This window comes from Bombus pyrosoma, linkage group LG9 (assembly GCF_014825855.1).
Source record: "Bombus pyrosoma isolate SC7728 linkage group LG9, ASM1482585v1, whole genome shotgun sequence".
Classification (NCBI taxonomy): Eukaryota; Metazoa; Arthropoda; class Insecta; order Hymenoptera; family Apidae; genus Bombus; species Bombus pyrosoma.
Genome location: NC_057778.1, coordinates 13,058,183 through 13,079,677, shown reverse-complemented (window position 1 = coordinate 13,079,677; position 21,495 = coordinate 13,058,183). Strand labels below are relative to the sequence as shown.

The window sequence follows — 21,495 nt, the reverse complement described above, 5'->3', positions numbered from 1 at the left end:
ACAATTTTTCATCTCTTATCGTTACCGTGGACGCGCCGTCACCGCGTGGCAAAGCGGAAACCAGTGACAATCGATGCGTGCATGCGGAGTACCGAACCGAAAGGAATGAAAACGGCCAGAGAAGAAAGAAAGGAGAGGGAAGAACAGACAGAGAGAGAAGGAAAAAACGAGAGGATATTCGTGTAACGGATTCGACGAGGATTCAGGTTTGTTAAGTCCCTCGTTTCAAACTTTCGTATCAATATTTATCTCTAATTGCTTGGTTGGAACGAACTACGACGCATTCTACAGCGAGCTATTAACAAATGTTTCCATCTGTTATCGTAGTTAAATCGAAGCAGGCGTGTACGCCACAACACCTAGCGATCACGCAAATCGGCAAAGCCACGAAACCAGCTAAGCCGACTTATTCGCGCGATTATCTATTTGTAGTTGCCTGTACGAAACAGTTTTCCCGATTTCGTGTAATATTCGGCTCGACGAAGTACGTAATCCTGTTATATCGAATATATTGACCTACGGTGTAACAATATTACAAAGAATCGTTATTATCGATTGGAACTGGTGAACTGAACACAGCCGGATGCCATAGCAGGCCTTATCCACACTCGTTTATTTCATCCCTTGCTTCGATTCCATCTACCGCTCTTGCTCTGCCGATAGGTAAGCTCATCCAATTACCGAAAATGCAGCTGTGTACGCTACTACGTTCCGGATATTGCTATTTTTGAGACCAACTCGCGTTACTTACACGTCACGCGATACTATTCCCCTGCTGCTGCGCTTCCTTTCAACTTCTTTGCAGAACGTTCGAGGGGAATGGTACTCCTGGATATTATCATCGACGTTATTTACAGTGCCATTAAAGTTCAGCGATCACTGTAAGCTTTTGTATTCGATGCCATTAACACATTACGTTCCGCGCCAATTCCGTCTGCGCCATTCAAATTCTCACATTTATTAAATAAATTGCGTTCCATAATGGTTAATGCCAAATTACTAATTATTTAATTTTGCGATTTCTTACGCGAATAGACCAGTTCTACGTCTCATGAGAAAACACACATTCATATCGAAAAGTAAAATACACATAATACGTAGCTTCCCTTCTTGCCATAGGCAAAATATCAAACTGCTTGAACGAAAAAGTCGCGCAGTACGGAACGTGCTAATATCGAGACGTGCTTCGCAAATCAAACCGACTTCTCGTCTAGATATTCCGTGAAAACACCCCTTTGGAGTTCTAGCGGCATAGAGCCAGCGTGTTATTTCATGTTGTACCTGGCCCAGTCTCCGAAAGATTCAGCCGTATCGGCATATCCTGGCGGAAGTTGAGATCGCCGCGTCGCTGACGTGTCGTATTTCCCGAGGGCCATGTCGATCAGGGAGAAACTGCATCCGGCGTACATGGAGGCGCAATCATGGCCCTCATGGCCTGCTTTGTGAGCTCTGCTATACGCATGATGCTCCTCCGGCTCATGAGCGAACAGCCGCTTCAAAGGGAAGCTGTAACAATCAGGAGGAAGGAAATGGAAGGTTGTCGATTGTCTCTGCGACTTCGAAGAACTTGCCAACTGCGCGCGGTGGCGGATTACGAGAAATCGAAGCGGATCGATGGGATCTTACTACTATTTATATCGAACAATGTCAGGAATTTTCGAATGATCAATTTGGTAGAATGACAGTGTTTTTTCACATATTCATTGCACTGAATCGCTGCAAAATTTTCAACATTCATGTATATTTATTTGTTTCTTGTATACTTTTGTACGGTGTATTTAACCTTTTGCGGATGTCGCTACAGTGGCGTTTGAAAGTTCTTCCCAAAGTCGGATGTTTTCACAGTAGCAGCGGTAAATATTTATTACTCCGATTAGTTGGTAGCGCCAGCAGAAAAAGACAAGCAGAGTTTGGCCAATCTATTAACTAGTTTGTTAGATCGTAACAAATTATAAGTTTAGCCCGAGCTGATTAATTTATCATTATACAACGACTAGATGTTCGTTTCAATTATGAAGTTCCTGATAGTTGCTCTAAAAACGAGAAAAGTACAAGAAACGTCTAACGAAATGCGTGAAAGTGATCTTAGTATGTATAGAATTCGACGTGATTTTTTGCACGAGCAACGAGAGAATAGCGTGACTTAGGCTACGTAGGGGTTGAAATGCGTGAAATATCCACGAAGGGCAACCTTTTAACCTTATTTGCTTAATAAAATTCGTCTCCATTGCCTCGGTCCGCCTCTTTCTCCGGCGAAACGAGATTATTCCGAAATCCCATCGATCCCCGACTAAAGCCCACTCCCTCGAATCCGAATGAAGAGGAAGAAAGGAATCGCGGATGGGAAGCGGGGAACCTTTCGAATCCGCGCGCCGCTGGAACTCCTTTTCTTTCTTACTCCTTTTCCCTTTGCCCTCTGTGAACCTTACGAGAATGATATCCTCATCATCTCTTCGATGAGAGTGTTTCCTTTGGGCATCAGCCGCTGAGAGGCCTCGCAGAGCGCTCGAAGCACGCACGTTCTCCCTTCGAAGTTCATCCTGAAAGAACCGGAATATTAGAATGGAGAAATAAATCGGGAAGAGAGAAGATATCTCGATCGTGATCCGAGTTACCGACTATTCTTATGTTATATCGACATAGATGTGGAAGGAAAATTAGAAACGATGAGTAAATTACGGATTTCTGTGCATTTGTGAGAGATTTAAAGATGCAGGAACCCGCAGAATATAAAATAAAAAATTCAGTATTCAAATAGATAAGTAAGTAAAATATTCAAAGAAGAAAAATGAAAGATATTTTATGTTAATCGATTTAGTCGCGTTATAATCTTCTGATGTACGTAACTGTGATAGATAAAGGCTGGAGTCGTAGCTGTTCGATTCAATCGTACTTTTATAATAAAAATGTATTTTGTTAAAAATAAGAATTAATTATTATTAATAAGAAAGATTATGTATCTTAAAATAGATAATTATTTCCAGCATAGCGAAAAATGTCTAGTAAAATGTTTACTAATACTCATATGAAAACACGTAGTAATTCGAATTTTCTGTTATGCACTGTATATGTAAAAGTAATATGTTTTTATATAAAATAATATAAAAATGGATTTTGTTGCAAAATTATTTGCTAATATATTCATAGCAATATAAGAAATGTAAATTAGATCGACAGTGAACCTTTTAATAGAATGAAGAATAGCAAAAAATGCAGACTGTGTTTATTTCGTCGCCATTCAGCTATTGAAACGTGAAAGAAATGTTGTGAGAATTAAGGGAGGCGATTTCGAGGTAACGCATTTTAGGTTTACTCGACACGAAAGAAAAGAGAGAGTGTGGAGGATGGCAGAACGCGTATTAATGTATCCTTTCGGCGATGAACAAGCGTCTGGTTGCACGGGGACGGATAAAAGGGGCGGCACGATGTTTTCTCATCTGGCCGACCCTTCTTCCAGAAAGATTAAAGTTTCCTTTGAAGCAACGTTTCAAAAATTCGTTGCGCGCTCCCCAATAATTTCACCCTTGATTTGAGTGGTCGCCAAGTTGCGATCGATCTTAGAAAGTTATTGTGCAGGATAAAGTATGAAAGTTCCTGCGACCTATGATCCACGTCGGCATGTATCAAAAAATGACAAATTAAATTTTTAGAAATATAACGAAGGTGTTATTCGTTGCGATAGAAGAAGGTTATTGACAATTAGCCCTAATCTCTTTTTATAAATTCCCAATGACTTTTTAATTTCTTAACGTTACGTATTGGCGTATTTTTTTCAACAAGAAAAATAGATTTAAAACGATATCAAGCTTGTTTGCACTTATTTACAGAAATCTTATTTTAATACCAAGCATCTTTGTATTTATTTGTAAAACTTTTTCACGATACTGTAACAGGGGCTTGGACTTACCCTGTTTGCGAAATATTCTTCGATATTCACTTTTATTGAAATGCGTAATATTTATTTGAGAGCGCGGAGGGTTGAAGAAGAGAATATCGTGAAGGAAACGTACGACCGCATGAAATAAAGTCGTATCCTGTGATCACCAATTCGGATAAATGCTTGCCATTAATTCGGAAAGATTCCTTGAAAGGGAGAACAGAGCCTTGTAGGAACGAGTCGAAAGAAACTGGCTGAGATTACTACTAGGATGGTTGCTGAGTTCGCGCAGGCGATCTCCTTGCGTGTTACCTCTCTCTTCAAATTGTTTCATCTGTTATATTATGGTTTTTCTTGACGAGGCTTGTCTACGTTCTATCGCCCAGTTTATTGGAATTACCTTGTAAATTGCCTTCTAAAACGCATGCCCATCCGATGCATACGTGAAACTGCGATTAACCCAATACTATACGATACATCTGCCCTTCAATTTGGTACGATTATCATCATAATACATCAAAGGTGATTCAATGGGCCGTTCCAACAGACACTCCAAGTATCTGATTAACGCACAAACGCAGTCACACGCTAATTTCCATAATTCCTATTCGACAATTACACACTCCCATTTCTGCGTAGAAATAACCAATTCATAACATTTCTGATTTCACCCTATAGTTACACGATGGATAGTAAAAGCTTTCTGACAATTTTCTCGCTGAAGATAAATGCACCACTACCAGGTGAAAGCACGGAATACGCGAACAAATAGGAAGCCATTTTCCTGCGCCCAAAATTGATTCTACACGCTGGATAGAGGTAGTTGGCGTAACATAACGCAACAGTGGTTTTCAAGGAGACGGTTCACAGTAGTGTTAAAGCTGGTTAAGGTTGGTATGAGACAGAAGACGGCGCATCGTTCAACGTAGAATCGCTGCTGGGATACTAGTTGGAGCTGTTTCTGAATTATCCTGCCGGATCATTTCTCTCTTTCAGGGCCAACGACTACAGCAGAAGTAGGTTTCCTTTATTTTTCTTCTTTCTTCGTGTTCTTTTTTTTATAACCGGATACTTTATGTCCAACGAAGACGAGGGAGGCGGTTTGATTATTTTCCTTGGCCGAGATAGAAACAAAATATCATAGAACGTATTTGACGTAATATTACATAGAATTTTTTTGGCACACGATTCTCGGTTTTGTTTAGTTGCGATTTCACGAAGCAAGTCGGGCAAGAGCAATGGAACCGATATTTTTCTTCGTCTTACCGTCAATTTCGACGCGCTTAGACACTTTCATCCGACGAATTCCCTTCTGTCCGTCAATACGTCGACGTTTTACACTAACGCGACCGAAATACATCATCGCAGATGACACGGGAAAAAACTGAGACGGCTCGACGGCTCTCCATAAAGGCGGACGACGATCGTTCGATCACGTCCAGACTCCTAAAGCCGCCGTTACATTTTATTATAGAGGCTGCCACTCAGCCCGGCGCGAAAATTTATTCGTCTCTACGATTTTCAAATGGGAGAAGATCGCCGCTTTTACGCCGCCAAAATGGATACATCCTCTTGAGGATACTTTATAGGAGTCAGCAAAGGCTCTGTTTAATTTTTTATCCTGTATGCTATCATCTTTCCACTCTTCTAGCTAACTTATCCACGCGTCTTTTACTTCTGGCGGCAGAAAACAATCGTAGTATAGCAAATCCGGCAAATATGGAAATTGTTACGGTGAATACGTATTACTAGCGCACGAAAATATCCGACTATTTTCAATAATAAAACTCCCTATTGCTTTGGCACGGAATATACATCGGCTATTTGACAGCCAAAGTAGTATTCCATGTGTTTTTATTTCTCTTCGACCCCATTAGAGCACGCGAAGAAACGTCATACAGCGCTTGTCCAACGATGTAGGAAAGCGTTTCACTCAGCAAAACAACGTGCTACTTCATTCTAGACGACGAATCACGCACTCTACTGTCTTTTTATACCATTAGACATCGCTCTAACTTAAGTCCATTCTGACCGTCTGACAAGCGACGGCCCTATTCTACTTCGTTGACTACGCGCCGCCCCTCTTTTTATGCTGCCTGACTACGCGCAAGCCGCAGCTACTTTTCATCCACATTTTCACTCTTTGCCTAGCTCAACGTCAAATATTTTCTCCGTTTTGTGGCTTATTAAGCAAATTTACGACTACCGAAATTATTCGGCAGAATTTTTATGAATGACGAGCGGTTGCGAATCAAATATACACAAAAATATATAAAATATTCGAACTCTACAGTATCTATTACTATATCTAATAGGTAACACAGAGCTTTGTCTAGGTTCTTCTTGTTTAATTATTTTCTCAACAATCGGAATTTCCATAAAAAACCGCGGTCTAAGGACCGTAAAACAGGACATCATGTATAGTTCCTTATTGAGATATGTATAATTTTATGTGCTGGACTAGGTTAGATGCGTAGTAGAGATACTTGTATGTGAGTATCAGTGTGTGGAAGTATGTGTGTGCGTGGACACGAAAACAGATGAATGTAAACAGTTCAGTCGGTTAATAGTCGGGTATGGAAGAAAGTGCTGAGACGCGTGCAAGTGTGTATCGATGAATATCTTAGAAATCGTCCATAAAATAAATATATATGTCGAATTATTATCAGAATTTTGTGCCGAATCATCATTAGAATTTTGGGCGCGTATCAATTCTTCATTTGGATTTACCATTGTTTAACTCAAGCTTTTAACAATATTCTTGGGTTCACACGAATCCACGGTCAACGGGTAACTCTTTGTACAATAGTTTATATTTTCTCTGTATCGCTAATAACGTTAGCTGTGTCGCTCTGTAACTTCCAGACTGACTCTCCGATATCAGTAAACTCTCCAAGGAGATCACAATAAAAGACTGCCTGGATCTCATTTGTCAATTACATATTGATTAGGAATATCAACAAAATTCCAGGCGCCGTTGCTAGGCAGTCCTGCATAGAGCCGACATTGCTCCTGGCCGGGGCTTGTCCGTTAATACAGCGTGTCCCTCAATATCGGTACTTCTTCTGCCAGGTTAAAACGTTCATCCCGTGACCGTGGCTACGTTCAGCGACAAGTTGCGTCACCTCGAGCCCAAGTATTCCAAAAGAAATGCTCGATGTCTCTACATCTCCGACATATAATTATTCTAATATTAATTCCAAGTGTAAATTTAGTGTTCCTATAACATTATTTCGGTTAACAAGATCCACAATTCTCAACATGGTTGCAAAAATCGTGGTTGCCGAGATTCAAGAATATATAAAAGTCGATTTAAAAAAAAATTGGAAATAAGTTCTGAAGAGATAAAAAGGCTATTGGCAGAACAAATAAAAGGAATCTGGATAATAAAGAGAACTATTTTTGAAAAAGAAAAAGAAGGGTGAAAATAAAAAAACGAATCAAGATGCCAATGGACGATGAAATTAAACTTCAAATATTCGATGGACGTGATTACAAAATGTGGAAGAAAAGAATATTAATGTATTTAAAGTGTAAAAAATGTGATGAACCGGCTACACGAGAGAAAATGGATACGGATGCGCAGGATAACTGGAATGAAAAGAATCAATGGCCGATGAACTACATCTATTGTAGTATAACAAATGAGCAATTAGAATTTGTTGGTGATCAAGACACGGCTTTAAAAATAATGAAAAAATTTGATGAAATGTATATGAAGGAATCAACAGCATTGCAAATTTGCATAAGAAGTAGACTCGGCAGGATGAGGCTGAAAGACTTTGAAGAATCAAATTCATTTTTCACGGAATTTGAAAAAAACGATAAATGAATTAAGGAGTGCTGGTGCAAACGCAAGTGAACGTGAAAAACTCGACTACATGCTGAAAACACTACCAGAATCATTGAGCTATATTGATGACTTAATCGACTCATTGAAAGAAAGTGATCGAACTTGTGAATTTTTAAAAAATAAAATTACAATGTGAGAAACGCGTAACCAGAGTAAAAGTGATAGAAAAAGGCCAAATGTATTCAAAGTTGAAAAAAGGGACATAAAGTGCCATGGCTGTGGAAAGTACTGTCACGTGGTAAGAAATTACGTGCAGAGACGGAAACAATGGCGGAAACAATGGAGGAGCGCAATGCCAAGGAGGTGCGTATCAGCTGCAGCAGGATAGGGGTTGCGGCGGACGAGGTTTTGGCCAAAGAGGACGAGGATATGGTCAACGAGGATTTGGCCAACGAGGACGAAGCAGAGACTGGCAACAACGCTACAACCGGACAAGTCAACACGACGCAAATTATTCATACAATGAAGGCTACGACGGCCAAGAAATTGGATTCTTCCTAACGCGAGTAGAGCACGGTAATAGTATGAATGATATTACAGTATATACTAGCGATACGCGAAAAATAGATTGGATATTGGATAGTGGATGTTCAGATCACATTGTAAATGATGACTCTTATTTTGTTGAGTACGAAAATTTAAAAAACCCGACAAATGTAAAGGTAGGAGACGATAGAATTCTAAAAGGAACAAAAATCGGAAAAATTTTAACTTACTTTGAAGTAAACAAAAGGAGGATTAAAATTATAATATCTAATGTATTTTACGTGAAAGAAATGGATAATAATTTGATTAGCTATGCGAGAGTAACGAATGAAAATAAGATAGTCTCAGCACGAAATACTTCAAAGACCTATAACAAATACAGAAAGTTGATAGGGATCGCATTAAAAGATCATGGTTTGTATAAAATAAGTAGTTACATTGAAAGGCAAGAAAAGATGACAAATAAGGAAAAATTTCACAAGATCTTAGGACATGTAAATTTTAATTATTTAGATACAATGTGTAAGAAAAAATTAGTTGGGGGAATGCCAGAAAAATTTGAGCAAGTACAATTAAAATGTGGTACATATATCCAAAATAAAATGCACAATCTACGTTTCCAAAATAACCGTAGTAGAGCACGCGAGATTTTAGAATTAGTACATACCGATTCAAATGGACCTCATAATAATACCGGGTTTGATGGATCTAAATATTTCTTAACATTTATAGACGACTACAGTAAGTGCGCATTGATTTATACTTTGAAATCAAAAGATGAAGTTGACAATTGCTTCCTTGATTATATAAACAAAGTTGAAAATCTTACTGGTAAGAAGATAAAGAGACTATGATGCGATAACGGAAAAGAATACATGAACAAAGACATGTACAATCTAATTAGGGAAAAGGAAATTTTCGTAGAACCATGCCCACCTTATGTTCACAAGTTAAATGGAACAGCTGAGCGCTACAATAGAACAATCATGAATTCCGCTAGATGCTTTTTACATGATTCAAAGCTGAATATTAAGTATTGGTCGGAAATAGTTAGAGCCGTGGCGTACTTAAAAAATAGAACCATTACGAACACATATGAAAATAAAATACCATTTGAAATATTTTTTAAAAGGAAACCGAATATAAATAATTTAAGATTGTACGGAAGTAGAGTTTTCGTAAGAATGCCTGAAATTAAAAGAAATTCGAAATGGGACAGAAAAGCAGACACTGGAATACTTGTAGGTTATGAAAACGTTGGATATAGGATCTTAGTTAATAATAAAATCATAATTACAAGACACGTAGAATTTATAGGTGAAGATGATAAGTTAGTAGGATTTCAAGGAAAAGATGAATCAGATAATGAAACGGAAAAAGATTTTGACGAACATTCGGATTCGAACGAAATTCATGAAAGTGAAATAAATGACGAGAAGGTCGAGCAGGTTGTGATAAAAAAGGAGAGAAATTTAAGTAACGAATCAGAAGAAAAACTTGAGGACATAGAAAATAATCTAAGACGGTCAGGACGAGAAAGAAAGAAACCTCAAAGACATGGCCAAACGACCCCATATTTCATTTATGTGAATGTAGTTAGCGCAGACAGTCCTCAAACCTACGAAGAAGCTTTAAGTGGAGATGACAGCGGTTCATGGAAAGAAGCAATGGATCGAGAAATGAATAGTTTAATCAAAAATAAAACCTGGTAATTAGTAGAGGAACCAAAAGACAAAAAAGTATTAGATTTGAAATGGATATATACGAATAAATCTGGTAATCGTAAGAAAACGCGACTAGTTGTTCGAGGCTTCCAACAAAAGGAAATACTGGAAGATTCATACTCTCCAGTGGCAAAAATGTAAATGAAGTTATTACTATCTTATTGTTGTCAATATGGTTTGATGATTATGCAAATAGATGTAGAAACAGCATTCCTAAACGGAATTATAAAATCGGAAGTATTTGTAAAACAACCTATGGGTTACGACGATAAAAGCGGGGAAGTATGTAAATTATCAAAGGCGTTATATGAATTTTGTGAAAGTTCAAGAGCTTGGTACGAATGTTTCGATGAGTATATGAAAAAATTAGGATTTCAAAGAAGTGAGAGTGATTATTGTCTGTATATGAAGTATGAGAGCGATGATATTACATACTTAATTCTATTCCTAGACGACTTATTAGTACGTGGAAAAAATAAAAGAAAAATCGATGAAATTACAAACAAATAGTCAAACAAATTTGCGATGAAGGACTTAGGTGAAGTAAAGACTTACTTAGGAATAAGCATTGAATACGATCATAAGAAATGTGAGATGAACTTAGACCAAAGTAGTTATATAGAGTCATTAGCGAGACAATATGATATAGAAAATAGTAAACTATATTTTACACTAATGGAACAAAACTTAAGTTTAGAACCCGCACAATCAGCATCAGACGATATAAGATATAGAAATCTCATAGGAGCTTTATTATATATTAGTACTGGAACAAGATTAGACGTTAGCTATAGTGTAAACTATTTAAGTCGATTTCAAAATAGTTACGACAGGGCCCATTATAAATATGCATTGAGAATTCTGAAATACTTGTATTTAATTAGAAAATTAAAATTAAGTTATAAAAGAAATTTGAATGCTGAAGTTATTGATTGTTTTGTTGACGCTGATTGGGCTGGAGAAAATCCACTACGGGATTTATCATAAGATTTTTCGGAAACGCAATTTACTGGAAATCGAGAAAGCTAAGTAGCGTGACAAAATCATCAACAGCCGCCGAGTATGTAGTTTTATCAGAAGCTATGAGCGAAATAAAATTTGTAAAGAAATTATTGAAAGATTTCAAAATAATGATCGAGAGACCAATAAAAATTTACGAAGATAATTCTGGAGCGATTACGATATCAAAATTTGGAAACTTAATAAAAAAATTCTAAGTACATTGAAGTTCGCTTCCATTTTGTGAATGAAAGTTACAAAAATAAAGAGATTGACATTATAAAAGTAGACTCAGAAAACAATGTAGCTGATATTTTAACGAAGGCTCTAGGGAGAAACAAATTTGAGAATTTTGGATTACTTCTAAAAATGGTTTGATTGACTTATAAAAGGAAATGAATATGCAGCACAAAAATTAAGGAGGCGTATTGAGATATGTATAATTTTATGTGTTGGACTAGGTTAGATGCGTAGTAGAGATACTTGTATGTGAGTATCAGTGTGTGGAAGTATGTGTGTGCGTAGCGTCTCGAAAACAGATGAATGTAAACAGTTCAGTCGGTTAACAGTCGGGTATGGAAGAAAGTGCTGAGACGCGTGTATCGATGAATATCTTAGAAATCGTTCATAAAATTCCAAGTGTAAATTTAGTGTTCCTATAACATTATTTCGGTTATCAAGATCCACAATTCTCAACATTCCTATTATTTTACATTTAATGATTGCTTGCCTATAATCTCAGCTACTTTCTACAAAATTTCTGCTCAGCAACTTACGCGTTCATAATGGTCTCCAGTTTGTTGTAAAGTTGCCTGCGATGTCTACGTTGCAAGTAATAGTAGTCTGACTTGTGGTACTTGCTTTTCCCTGGTTTCACGTAATACTTATCGTTTCTGTTCCATCCGGAATATTTCACGATGTTCTTGTTGATCGCGTTCACCGTCGAATGATGACCATATTTCTTCAGAGGTTTAATCTCATCGTGTCTTAATTGCAAAAGGGGTTCTAGAGCCGGCTTGCTTTCGTTTGGTAGGTCATACGAGATACCCCAATTGACTCCCTCCGTGAAAATGTTATCGTCCGGTGTCAGAGTATGCACCGTAAGACATAGAGCGATCTGCAAATAACAGCAAAACCATCGATGTGAATATTCTATCACTTTGTCGTGTACATCGTGATAATTAAGACGATGAACAGACCCACGTGACATTATTTACGAAGTGCACAACGATTGGCGTTATTGCAAATTTTAACATACAATTGGTCACGATGGATGTGGAAACCGCAACCATCGTCGCTGTATTACTAGCAAACTAAGTTTGACGGGGACAGAGGATGAAGAATTTATTGAACTTACAGAGAAAGTCGAGCCTTCGGGGAAAACGACGTATCGTTTTTTCCTCGATAAACGAGCGTCCCGGTCCGAGTTCACTTGATAATCACTTAGCAGGACGCAGATTATTAAAAGGAGGAAGCAACGTTCGTTTCGACTCATGTCTCGCGTGGTTCTGCAAAAGAAGAGGTGAAACGTTACTGCCTGGTCGTTGGGACATTTTAAAGATTCCTCGAAGCGACTGACCTACATCGCACGCGCCACCGCCCGTACACGTACTCATCGTCCCAGTGGAACTTTATTAACATTGAAAAGTGGGAGAAGGAAATAGCCCGAGCAAACGAACCGCGGTACCGAAACTATCAGCGTGAAATCAAGCAACTGAGACCCCATTTGCCTTTCTACAAATCCCGCCCTTCCAATAACACGTCCTACCTCGTTTATTGTTTTCCAGTAACTACATCGACCACATTCAGCTCCATTTAGCCGTCTCATACTGCGTTCTAATTACAAACAACGGACGAGGCGAGTAATGGAACTGTAATAAAGCAACCTTCGTCCGTTTCCACATCAATCGTTTACGAAGAATGAAATAAACTGTCGGTGATTTAGCGAAACGAGATTCAAGTTGACGCGGAGTCAGGCCAAAGAGAAGTATAACCCCTTCTCGTCGAAGGACATCTCATTAACCCGAGCTTCAAGTGGTGATGCAAACGACGAACAAGCAATTTTCCTTCCTAGTCAACGGAACGTTTTCGAGTCACAGGAAAATTATTTTATTTGTTCCGTCGACTGGATTAACCTTCACGGGGAACCACCCCCCCCCCCCGTGACAAATTGTAAAGGAATTAATTATTAACTCTCTACGAGAAAGTCTCATTATAATTTCGCTGGGAAATTGCTCAACGACATTGCCAGAAACGAAAGAGAGATACGAGGTACGTTGACAATGGTCTTGCAGCGTGACCACCGAAATCGTAAGTACTGTCCGCTCTAACAACAACGATGGCTGACGAAGAAGAGGGATCGTCGGTGGAAGATTGGTTTACGCTAACTTTCGAAACAATCTTGAACGATGAACGAGCTTAACCCCCCTGGATCGATCGCCGAATTGACTGCCGAAGCTCGAGACTCGATTAACTCTACCATGGAAAACCCACGACTCGCGGATTTTTAACTTGACTGATCACTGGGCTGCTTTAACCTAAGACTGTTGATTCAGTCTGTGTCACTGCCGTTATCTGCTTTGGGCGACTCTTTCCTCCATATTTTCTTTTGAAAGTGGATTTCTACGACTTTATCTGCCTTATCTTCTTCACTATGTTTGTAGAAATTAGAAATGATCTCTAGGCGAACTTTGGTTTAAGTCAATTAGTAGCTCCTATCTTCTATCGTTTTCGTATTATATTAATTAAGTTCTTGTAAGACGAATATCTCGTTACAACTTGAGGCAGTCAAATTTCGATAGCAGAGCCGTATCAGACTGTTTCAAGCGATTTCTGAATCATTGACGCGAAGATTAATTAAAATTCCTTGCGAAAGCTCATGCTTGCGATGAATCTGGAACCTTTCCTACTATTTTTCCAACCTCCTCTCGTGTGTTTATATTTCACGCGTCTCACGTCAAAGATTTTCCGTAGTACTCGTTGAACGTCTCAAGGGATCGGACAATTTAACAACAGACGTTAGATAATTCACGTTTGACCCAGCAGTGGTTCAGATATGGGGACAGTCATCGTCGACCTAGTGGAAAAGATCGATAGTTAGGTCCGATACATGCTGAAAGCAGCGGTTCCATGACGATGATGGAAACCTCCCAGCGAGATTTCGCGTTTCCTCCTCTTCTCTGCAGCTAGGTGCTGCTCTGTTCTTGGGCCAATAATTTGTCACACTTCAGCGGCACCGCTCGATAAGTGGACCCGTTAATATTGTAAAGAGCACGTTACAATAGCGGAAGATTGAAACGGGGGCCTGGAATTCAGTCCGAGTATATTTCGCCAGGGAATTCTCAAGCAGTCGGTCTGGCTGGTTGCATATTTCACGGGCGAACCGCGATTTCTCAGTTCGACGTCGATGAACTAGCATGTGCGAGTTCGCGAGAAGTCGACGTTAATTCGCGAATCGACGTCTCCGGCGACAGGAAGACGAGAGGGCAGCGTATGTCTTCTGGATTGACGCGTTCTTGCGCGATTACACTTCGATCCATCCTCCTAATGGCTCGTACGATGCAACTGCAGCCTTTTACTTCGACCTGCTACTTCGTCTTCCTTACCCTCCTTTAGCCGTTTCTTCGCCGCCACTCATTCTTCTGAATGTTCGATCCTTCTTCCACCTCCATTCCGTATTCCTCCGCTCTTATCCGCCCTTTTTTAGTCCCCTAAGCGTGAATTTTCATGAGCAGCCGGTTTTTTCAAGTGCCAGACAGACCGGATTTCCCTTCCATTGTCCTAGTGCGAGGAACAAGCGAAATCCCAGAAGATTTGCGTTCGAAAAGGACCACTGCATAACTTCCTGGACCTTGTGTTTTATCGTCCATCGTATCGAACTGGGTGAGACAGGAAGCTTTTTCGGAAATTTATACACTCGGTAATTTGTCATAATGGTGGAACAGTCGCTGGAAACGCGACGATACATAACATGCGGATGAGAATTCATGCAGATGACGTTCGTGATCGACTACTAAGCGGAAGACATTGGACGTTTAGTCCACAATGTAGAGTGTAGAATATCGATTGTGAAGAGATGTTCCTAGAATGTACGCGAGAATCCTCATACATGGAAGTACATTTCAAAATATACCATATATAGTACAAGCATACAAATTTTCTATGCTAAATATTCAAATACTTTCATCAGCCAGCGTATGCTATTTTTAGAATCTGAATTAAATTCAGCAACGCATGCCCATCTTTGCAAATCTGTATTGTTAACATAATTTATTATATGGTGAACAAAATATATCATTGATATATCATTTTTTTAACCGGATTTCTATAATATTTACATCTCTGTTGTGATTCGTCTTCTATAGTATTAGTTGCAACCGATTAAGCAGACTCGAATTGCCCTGGGCTCTTCAAATTTGATTTTTGTAAATAAAAAAAAAATGTTGCAGATACAGGAAGTTAGTTTTCTATCGTTTTACAGGTGAAAATGGTTTACCAACCACAACGGAAACGTAACCAATATATATAGCAAGGAGGAAATGTTGTATTTTCCATCGGTTTTTATATGCATTCCGTTCCAAATCGGTAACGTGAAAATTGTCGTCGCTTCTGACGCTCGAAAACCTTCGATTCTATCGCAGTTTATTTACCGAAAGCTATTGAAACGTCGGATAATATAACAAAATCGATCGACACTTTGTAAGGCACTGGTCTTGAAAACTCAGATAACAAATCCGTGTCGCGGATACTTGTTCCCTCAAGTTGGTCATTGTAAATAGAACGCGAAAAACGTAATTGCAACGTAATTGAGAATGCCTTTGCTTTTAAAAAGAAGGTTAAAGAGGGAAAGATAAATAGAAGTAAGATTAAAATGGCGGTATCGACGGGAGGGCAAGCTCGATAACTTAAACAATGGAATCCAATCGCATGTGCTGCGATTTAAATTTGGACGAGCGCAGGGCGAACATCAAATCGAATGAAAGTCCCGTCTGATCGAATCAGAACGGCGCTCAGGTTTGCCCCTTCTTCGGAATCTATTAGACGAGTCAACACAAACGATTGAAATTTCTCAACCACTTTCCACCCTCGTTCGTTCCTACGTTCGTTCGTTCGTTCGTTCGTTCGTTCGTTCATTCGTTCGTTCGTTCGATCGTTCGATCGTTCGATTTACCATCCATGTAACTTCGCGTACCATCTGAATACTGCACACGCGATTTCATCGTATGTGGAAAAATGTTTCTGTCGATCGGTAAGGGCGTACAAATATTGACCATTTGGAATAGGCTGTAAATCCTGTACAGCTCGCTTCTACATTGTCGCAAAATCGATTCTAAATTTAATTGCGACGAGCATAGATAAATGAACGGGAGAAAAAGAAAGCAGTTCCATCGGAAAGATCCGCTGGTTCACTTTAGCTAAATCTGGAGTAGGTACTTAGATCCGAATCGCGCAAACTTCTACTTTGATGCCGAGTTATGGGAGACCTGATTCTGATATGTAGACACGCGCGGTCATATCGATCCTCGCTTCACGGGGAAGCGACTATATTTCAAGGGATGAAACAATTTCGTGAATCGTCGCGGCGATCCGTCAAAAACGCGGGCGAAGAAAAATGAGCAACGGCGAAATGTCGCTAAGCGATGCAATAAACGAACCACGGCCCGCAAACCAGATGATTTTCGAGCGCGATGGAAGCTTTTATTGCATGAATTTCAAATATTCCACTGATCTTTCTCCGTTTATCCGTTGACCAATGAAATTTCGCACAAAATTTCCACGATTTCCTTTCATTTTCATTTCTCCTTTTTTCATTTTTTTTCTTATTTATTATTATCATTACTTCTTTGTCCTTTTTTTTGAAGAATCAGGCTAAACAACAAACGTGAAACCGAAAGTCTGATGGACGAACACGCAATCGAGGAAACAATATCGATGATTGATCGTTCGCCATGCGTAGGACGCGACGCCTCTGTGAGAATGGAGCGGCAGGACTTTCGTTCCGGCTCGATGGCGGATCCACCTTTAAGGTAGCAACGAGTAACTAACAAGTAAACTTCTAAATGAAATTCCAGCGACGAAGTATCCCGCTATAAATCAATCCGTGAAGCGTGAGGGAAAACATCACCGTGTATTTCAAACGGTTTTAGCATTTGTCTCTGCGAATTTTCGTGACAAATTAGCAAAAATGGAAACCAACTTTCCAACGTAAAAAACCTTCTATCGTCCTCAGGAGGAAATAAATAAGAAGGAGAAGAAACAATTCGAACGTCTCTTATTTCTGATTCGTTGCAAATTGATAAAACCGAGAACTCGTGTTGCAACTCACTGAATCTGTTACTTTCCTTCGAAGAAAGCGACGAAAAAGGAAGGGAGAAGCGTTCGTTTGAGCATCTCTCTCCTGAAATTCCTGACAAATTAGCAAAAATGGGAATTCGTCTTAGAACCTGGAAAACTTTCTCTCTTCTTTGAAAATAATAAAAGAAGGAAAGCAACGTTTAGCCATTCTCCTCCAATTCGAAAGAAATTTAGAAAACCTGTAGTTTATTCTAGAACCCGATGAAACTTCTAGTTTCTTCGAAAGAAAACGGTGGAAGACGAAGAAACGAAAGAAACGAAACATTTGATCGCGTATCTCTTCAAATTTATGGCAAATGAAAGTGGGAAATTCACTTTAGAAGCAAAAGGAGCGTCTATCCTTTCGCAAGAGAGAAACGTAAAGAAATGAAGAAAGAAGCGTTTAAATGCCTCATCGCTCAAATTTGAAATAAAAATGTTTCAGCAACAATAAAAAAAAGCTGCTTTGTAAAATCTTCTTTGCTTCTTTAAAATACATAAAAGAAGGAAATAAGGAGAGGAAAGAAACGGAGAAAGAGAAGGAGGTCGCGAAATACAGAGAATAGACTCTCCCGCATAGAGGATAGGAAAGATCGATCCTCCCAGTGGAAGTATCTTGTAACTCAGTTCGGTAAACTCTTTAGGAAACAGGAAATTGTTAGTCCGGCGTGGAAGAGTGGGCGGAGGAAATGATCGATAGGTGACGGGGACCGATACTGGAAAACACGGGGGTAGCCTTTCGGCAAGAACGATGGCAACGACGACGTGATCTCGCTTATCGGGCAACCATATTACCGTGGCATCGACTCCCAAGCCCCTTTTTCTTTCTCCTTCGTTCTCCGCCACGACGGAGATGCTGGATCGTTAAGGACCGGCGAAGAAATATGATATTGCAACCATTTCACCGCTCATTCGTCGAATTCAATTTACGGGAGCCGGCCGTGAAACGACGAAATTGATAAAGATACTCGTCGCCGCTGATTACACGCCTCTCGGTATTTTTCCTTTTCCCTTTTTTTCGTCAACCTCATCAACCCGTTCATTTTCGAAGGAGTAATTTTTCAATCGCTTATTAACGTCTAACATTTTCATTCAACAATTTCATTCAAATGTGCAGACAATGCATTCGTAGTCTAATGTCAAAGTTTCACTGAGAATAAACTTCGAGAGGCGGTGTATATGTTTTTGATAATTGCAAAAACAACGAATCTGAAACTTGTTATTTTTACGAATTTGAAGGTCGTAATTTAGAAAATGGAATTCCTTTAATCTTTTCTTTCTATGTAATGCGACTTTCTATGTAATTTCTTTCTATGTCTCTCAGCATCAGCTGCGATATTCTGATAATTATTCAAATAACAAAGCATTTATATGTAAATTGTAATATACCAGGAGGTGCAAAAAATTGTCTACCGGAAGATACCGTAGCAAAAAGTAAAATGTTTCCAAATTCTCGTGTATTCTCGCGTTTCAACACTAGAACTACCACATCAGTCAAATTGACTGGTTTTACGATTTTATTTTAAAATTCCTACTTCATGTTATATTTTTTCCGCAATAATGTAATGACTTTCTCAACGATAACTAAGAATAATATAATGAATATTATTTTGTTTTTTATGTATTCAAACTCAAAATAATTTTGGATAATCAAGGATACTTATACCAATAGCAGTCAAAATGACTGGTACTTTCAAAGTGTAAAAGGGCCCTGCAATCTGTTTATCGAACCCCAATTAACCAGTTTCCTCGTTTTGTACAATTTCCCACACATTTCTAAAATTGTTATTGCGTATCATTCAATATGATGATATCAGTTATCAGGAAAATTCCGCATCGATCGCTAGATCGCTAGATGTTAACACTAGAATACCACACTAGTCAAAGTGTTCTACAATTTTATAAATGTGTCAACCCTCGTTTAGGGATCATGGTCCCAGATGGATTAATAATACTGAAAATGTACTACATAACATGGAATTCCTTCTGTAAGAAAGCAATAAATCAATAAATATAAAAGTATTCTATTATTACGTATTTTTTAAAGACCAATCATTTTGACTGGTTTTGGTAAAAATAGCTTCGTGTTAACTATCGGTAGTTCTAGTGTTAAACAATCTGTCTCCAGGATTGACCAAGTAGACGCGATCCTTGTTCCTCCGTCTCGTCTCAATGCCATTGAAAGTTGACCCAAACCAGTCTAAAAAAAACACAACGATCCTCTCTCCTGTTTCAGCTACCTCATGAAACAGAGTTGAAACGTTACGTTTCCTGCCTGTTAAGCAAATCCCACGTAGTTCGAGTCACAATGACCGCGGAGAAACGTCGAAAGCCACGAGCGATCGTAGAACCTCATTTCTCGTCCATTCACCGCGGTTGAACGCGTAAAAACGGAAAAAAGGCGGCCGTGATGATTCGCGACGCAATCTTATGGAAATTAGTTTACTCACCGGTACCCACTTGCTTCTTGGTGATGTCTTACCGACGAATGACACTCAGTCCCGTGTCAAACGACCGTTATCATTGCATTTCGAGAGCAGAACGGCCATTGTCAAGTTTATTAGCAACGAACCGCGCGCCACGGCGCCTTGTTTGCCCAACAATTAACGAGTTCCGACGGTCGAACGACCGTAAGCAGACTAGGGTGCTAATTGCTGCCACCGCTATTGGTTTGCGTTGACATTTTGCTCGTACGTTTCGCCTGGCTCGATCAGAATTTTAGAACCTGCGAGCCACGCGAGATCAAGGGGAAAGTAACGTCACTTCAGGCTTCGCAATTTAATAGAAAATATTAGATTGGAAAATTTGAGTTTGGAAAGTCCAGGAATCGTTCACTCCGTGAAACTGTGTTCTTGTTAATATTTGACGCTGATATTAGATGCTGTAACAGAGATTGAAATGGCGTTACGTTTGCAATTTGCGAAAAACTTGGACCTCTTGAGGGATAAATTTATCGAGGTGAAAGAAAATTGTTTTGAGAATTTAGCTTCACTGAACCCTAAGAAAAATATATGTTCATATAGACAAGTGTGTACATAGAAAAATTATTACAAAACCAGTAACCAACCCTGGTTCATGAGAATTATTTTTAAATAATTTAACGAACTATATATGTTCACTGATAGAGGAACGAGTGGGTGAATTTGTAATAGAAAAATATATTGAAATAAGTATAGGTATAAGTACAAGTACAAGTACAAGTATAGTGTATGCTAATCCAGATTTTCACTCCTACAGTGTTACAATACAATAGGAAGAGTATGATAAGGAGCACGTTCCTATATTTATAGTAAAGGACATTACTAAAAAGTTGAGTTAGTTGGTGTGTAGCTCTAGCTGAAGGTTACAAGAAACAGCAATAGAAATCTACTTATGGCTCTTTTGTTTCTAGACCTTGTAACCCAAAACAAAATTTATATTCAAGGACACGATAATATGGGCCTCTGCTTATTTTCAATTTTTTCACTAAATTCTACTCTCTTCGCAACAGCGATGCCCAGGTCACGAATATACAAAAGAAAAGGTGTAGAGTTTTTCTTGAAGTAATTACTTTAACATCCCGTAAAATATTAAATTATCGTTTGCGAAAACTATGAAAGAGAAAAGCTTGTAGAACGTAGCGTCGAAAATTTTAGAAAATTCCAGGTTTACGTTTCACGATACCTTTACCATTGGTTTCACGTGTCGATTACGTTCGACGTAAAGGATCCCGTACCACGTACTCCCAAACTTGGAACTTTTTACGAAAGAAAAGATTGCGGATCGTATTAGGATTTCGACGTGCATTTAGAACGTAGCTGAACGAATATTTTGAAACGAATGAATTTAACAAACATTGAACGGTGTGATTGGGAAGGAGACCGTGACAAAAATCCAGCACAGTGTTCCTCGTTAACGTGATAATTCGATCGAAACGATAATTTGCTCGACTTTGCACGCTAGTCCGAACGGCGACGCCAAACAGACCCAATTTGATTACCATGTGTAGGTTAATTTGACGGTGTATTCAGCGTTCTAATTTCTAGATTATCACCGTGAACTCTTGGCTACTCGAATTTGACGATCCAACGTGAAAGGAAGAATATACAGTGTCCCGTAATATATCGGACCTACTTACGAATTAACTATACGCTTGAAACAATTTATTGAGATTTATAAAGATTTAAAAACACGAAAGAGATTTATTTAAACATACAGTTTAAACATACAGGGAACGAAAATAA

General features: G+C 39.0%; 1 protein-coding gene across 1 annotated transcript; it reads right to left on the bottom strand.

Annotated features, from left to right (window-relative positions):
- Positions 1 to 1,265: 1,265 nt before the first annotated feature.
- On the bottom strand, positions 1,266 to 19,776 carry LOC122570582. The gene is made up of 5 exons (XM_043733080.1): positions 19,723 to 19,776; positions 12,297 to 12,447; positions 11,716 to 12,056; positions 2,430 to 2,540; positions 1,266 to 1,506 (listed from the first exon to the last, which is right to left on the bottom strand). Exons 2-5 carry the CDS (start codon positions 12,432 to 12,434, stop codon positions 1,266 to 1,268), a joined length of 831 nt encoding a protein of 276 aa, XP_043589015.1. The 5' UTR covers positions 12,435 to 12,447; positions 19,723 to 19,776.
- Positions 19,777 to 21,495: the final 1,719 nt, after the last annotated feature.

Coding starts and splice junctions, on each gene's coding strand:
- LOC122570582 (XM_043733080.1), bottom strand. CDS start 12,434: ATGAGTCGAAACGAACGTTGCTTCCTCCTTTTAATAATCTGCGTCCTG. Junction 12,057..12,296: donor CCGAAGGCTCGACTTTCTCT/GTAAGTTCAATA, acceptor TGTTATTTGCAG/ATCGCTCTATGTCTTACGGT. Junction 2,541..11,715: donor CTGGAGACCATTATGAACGC/GTAAGTTGCTGA, acceptor CGGTTCTTTCAG/GATGAACTTCGAAGGGAGAA.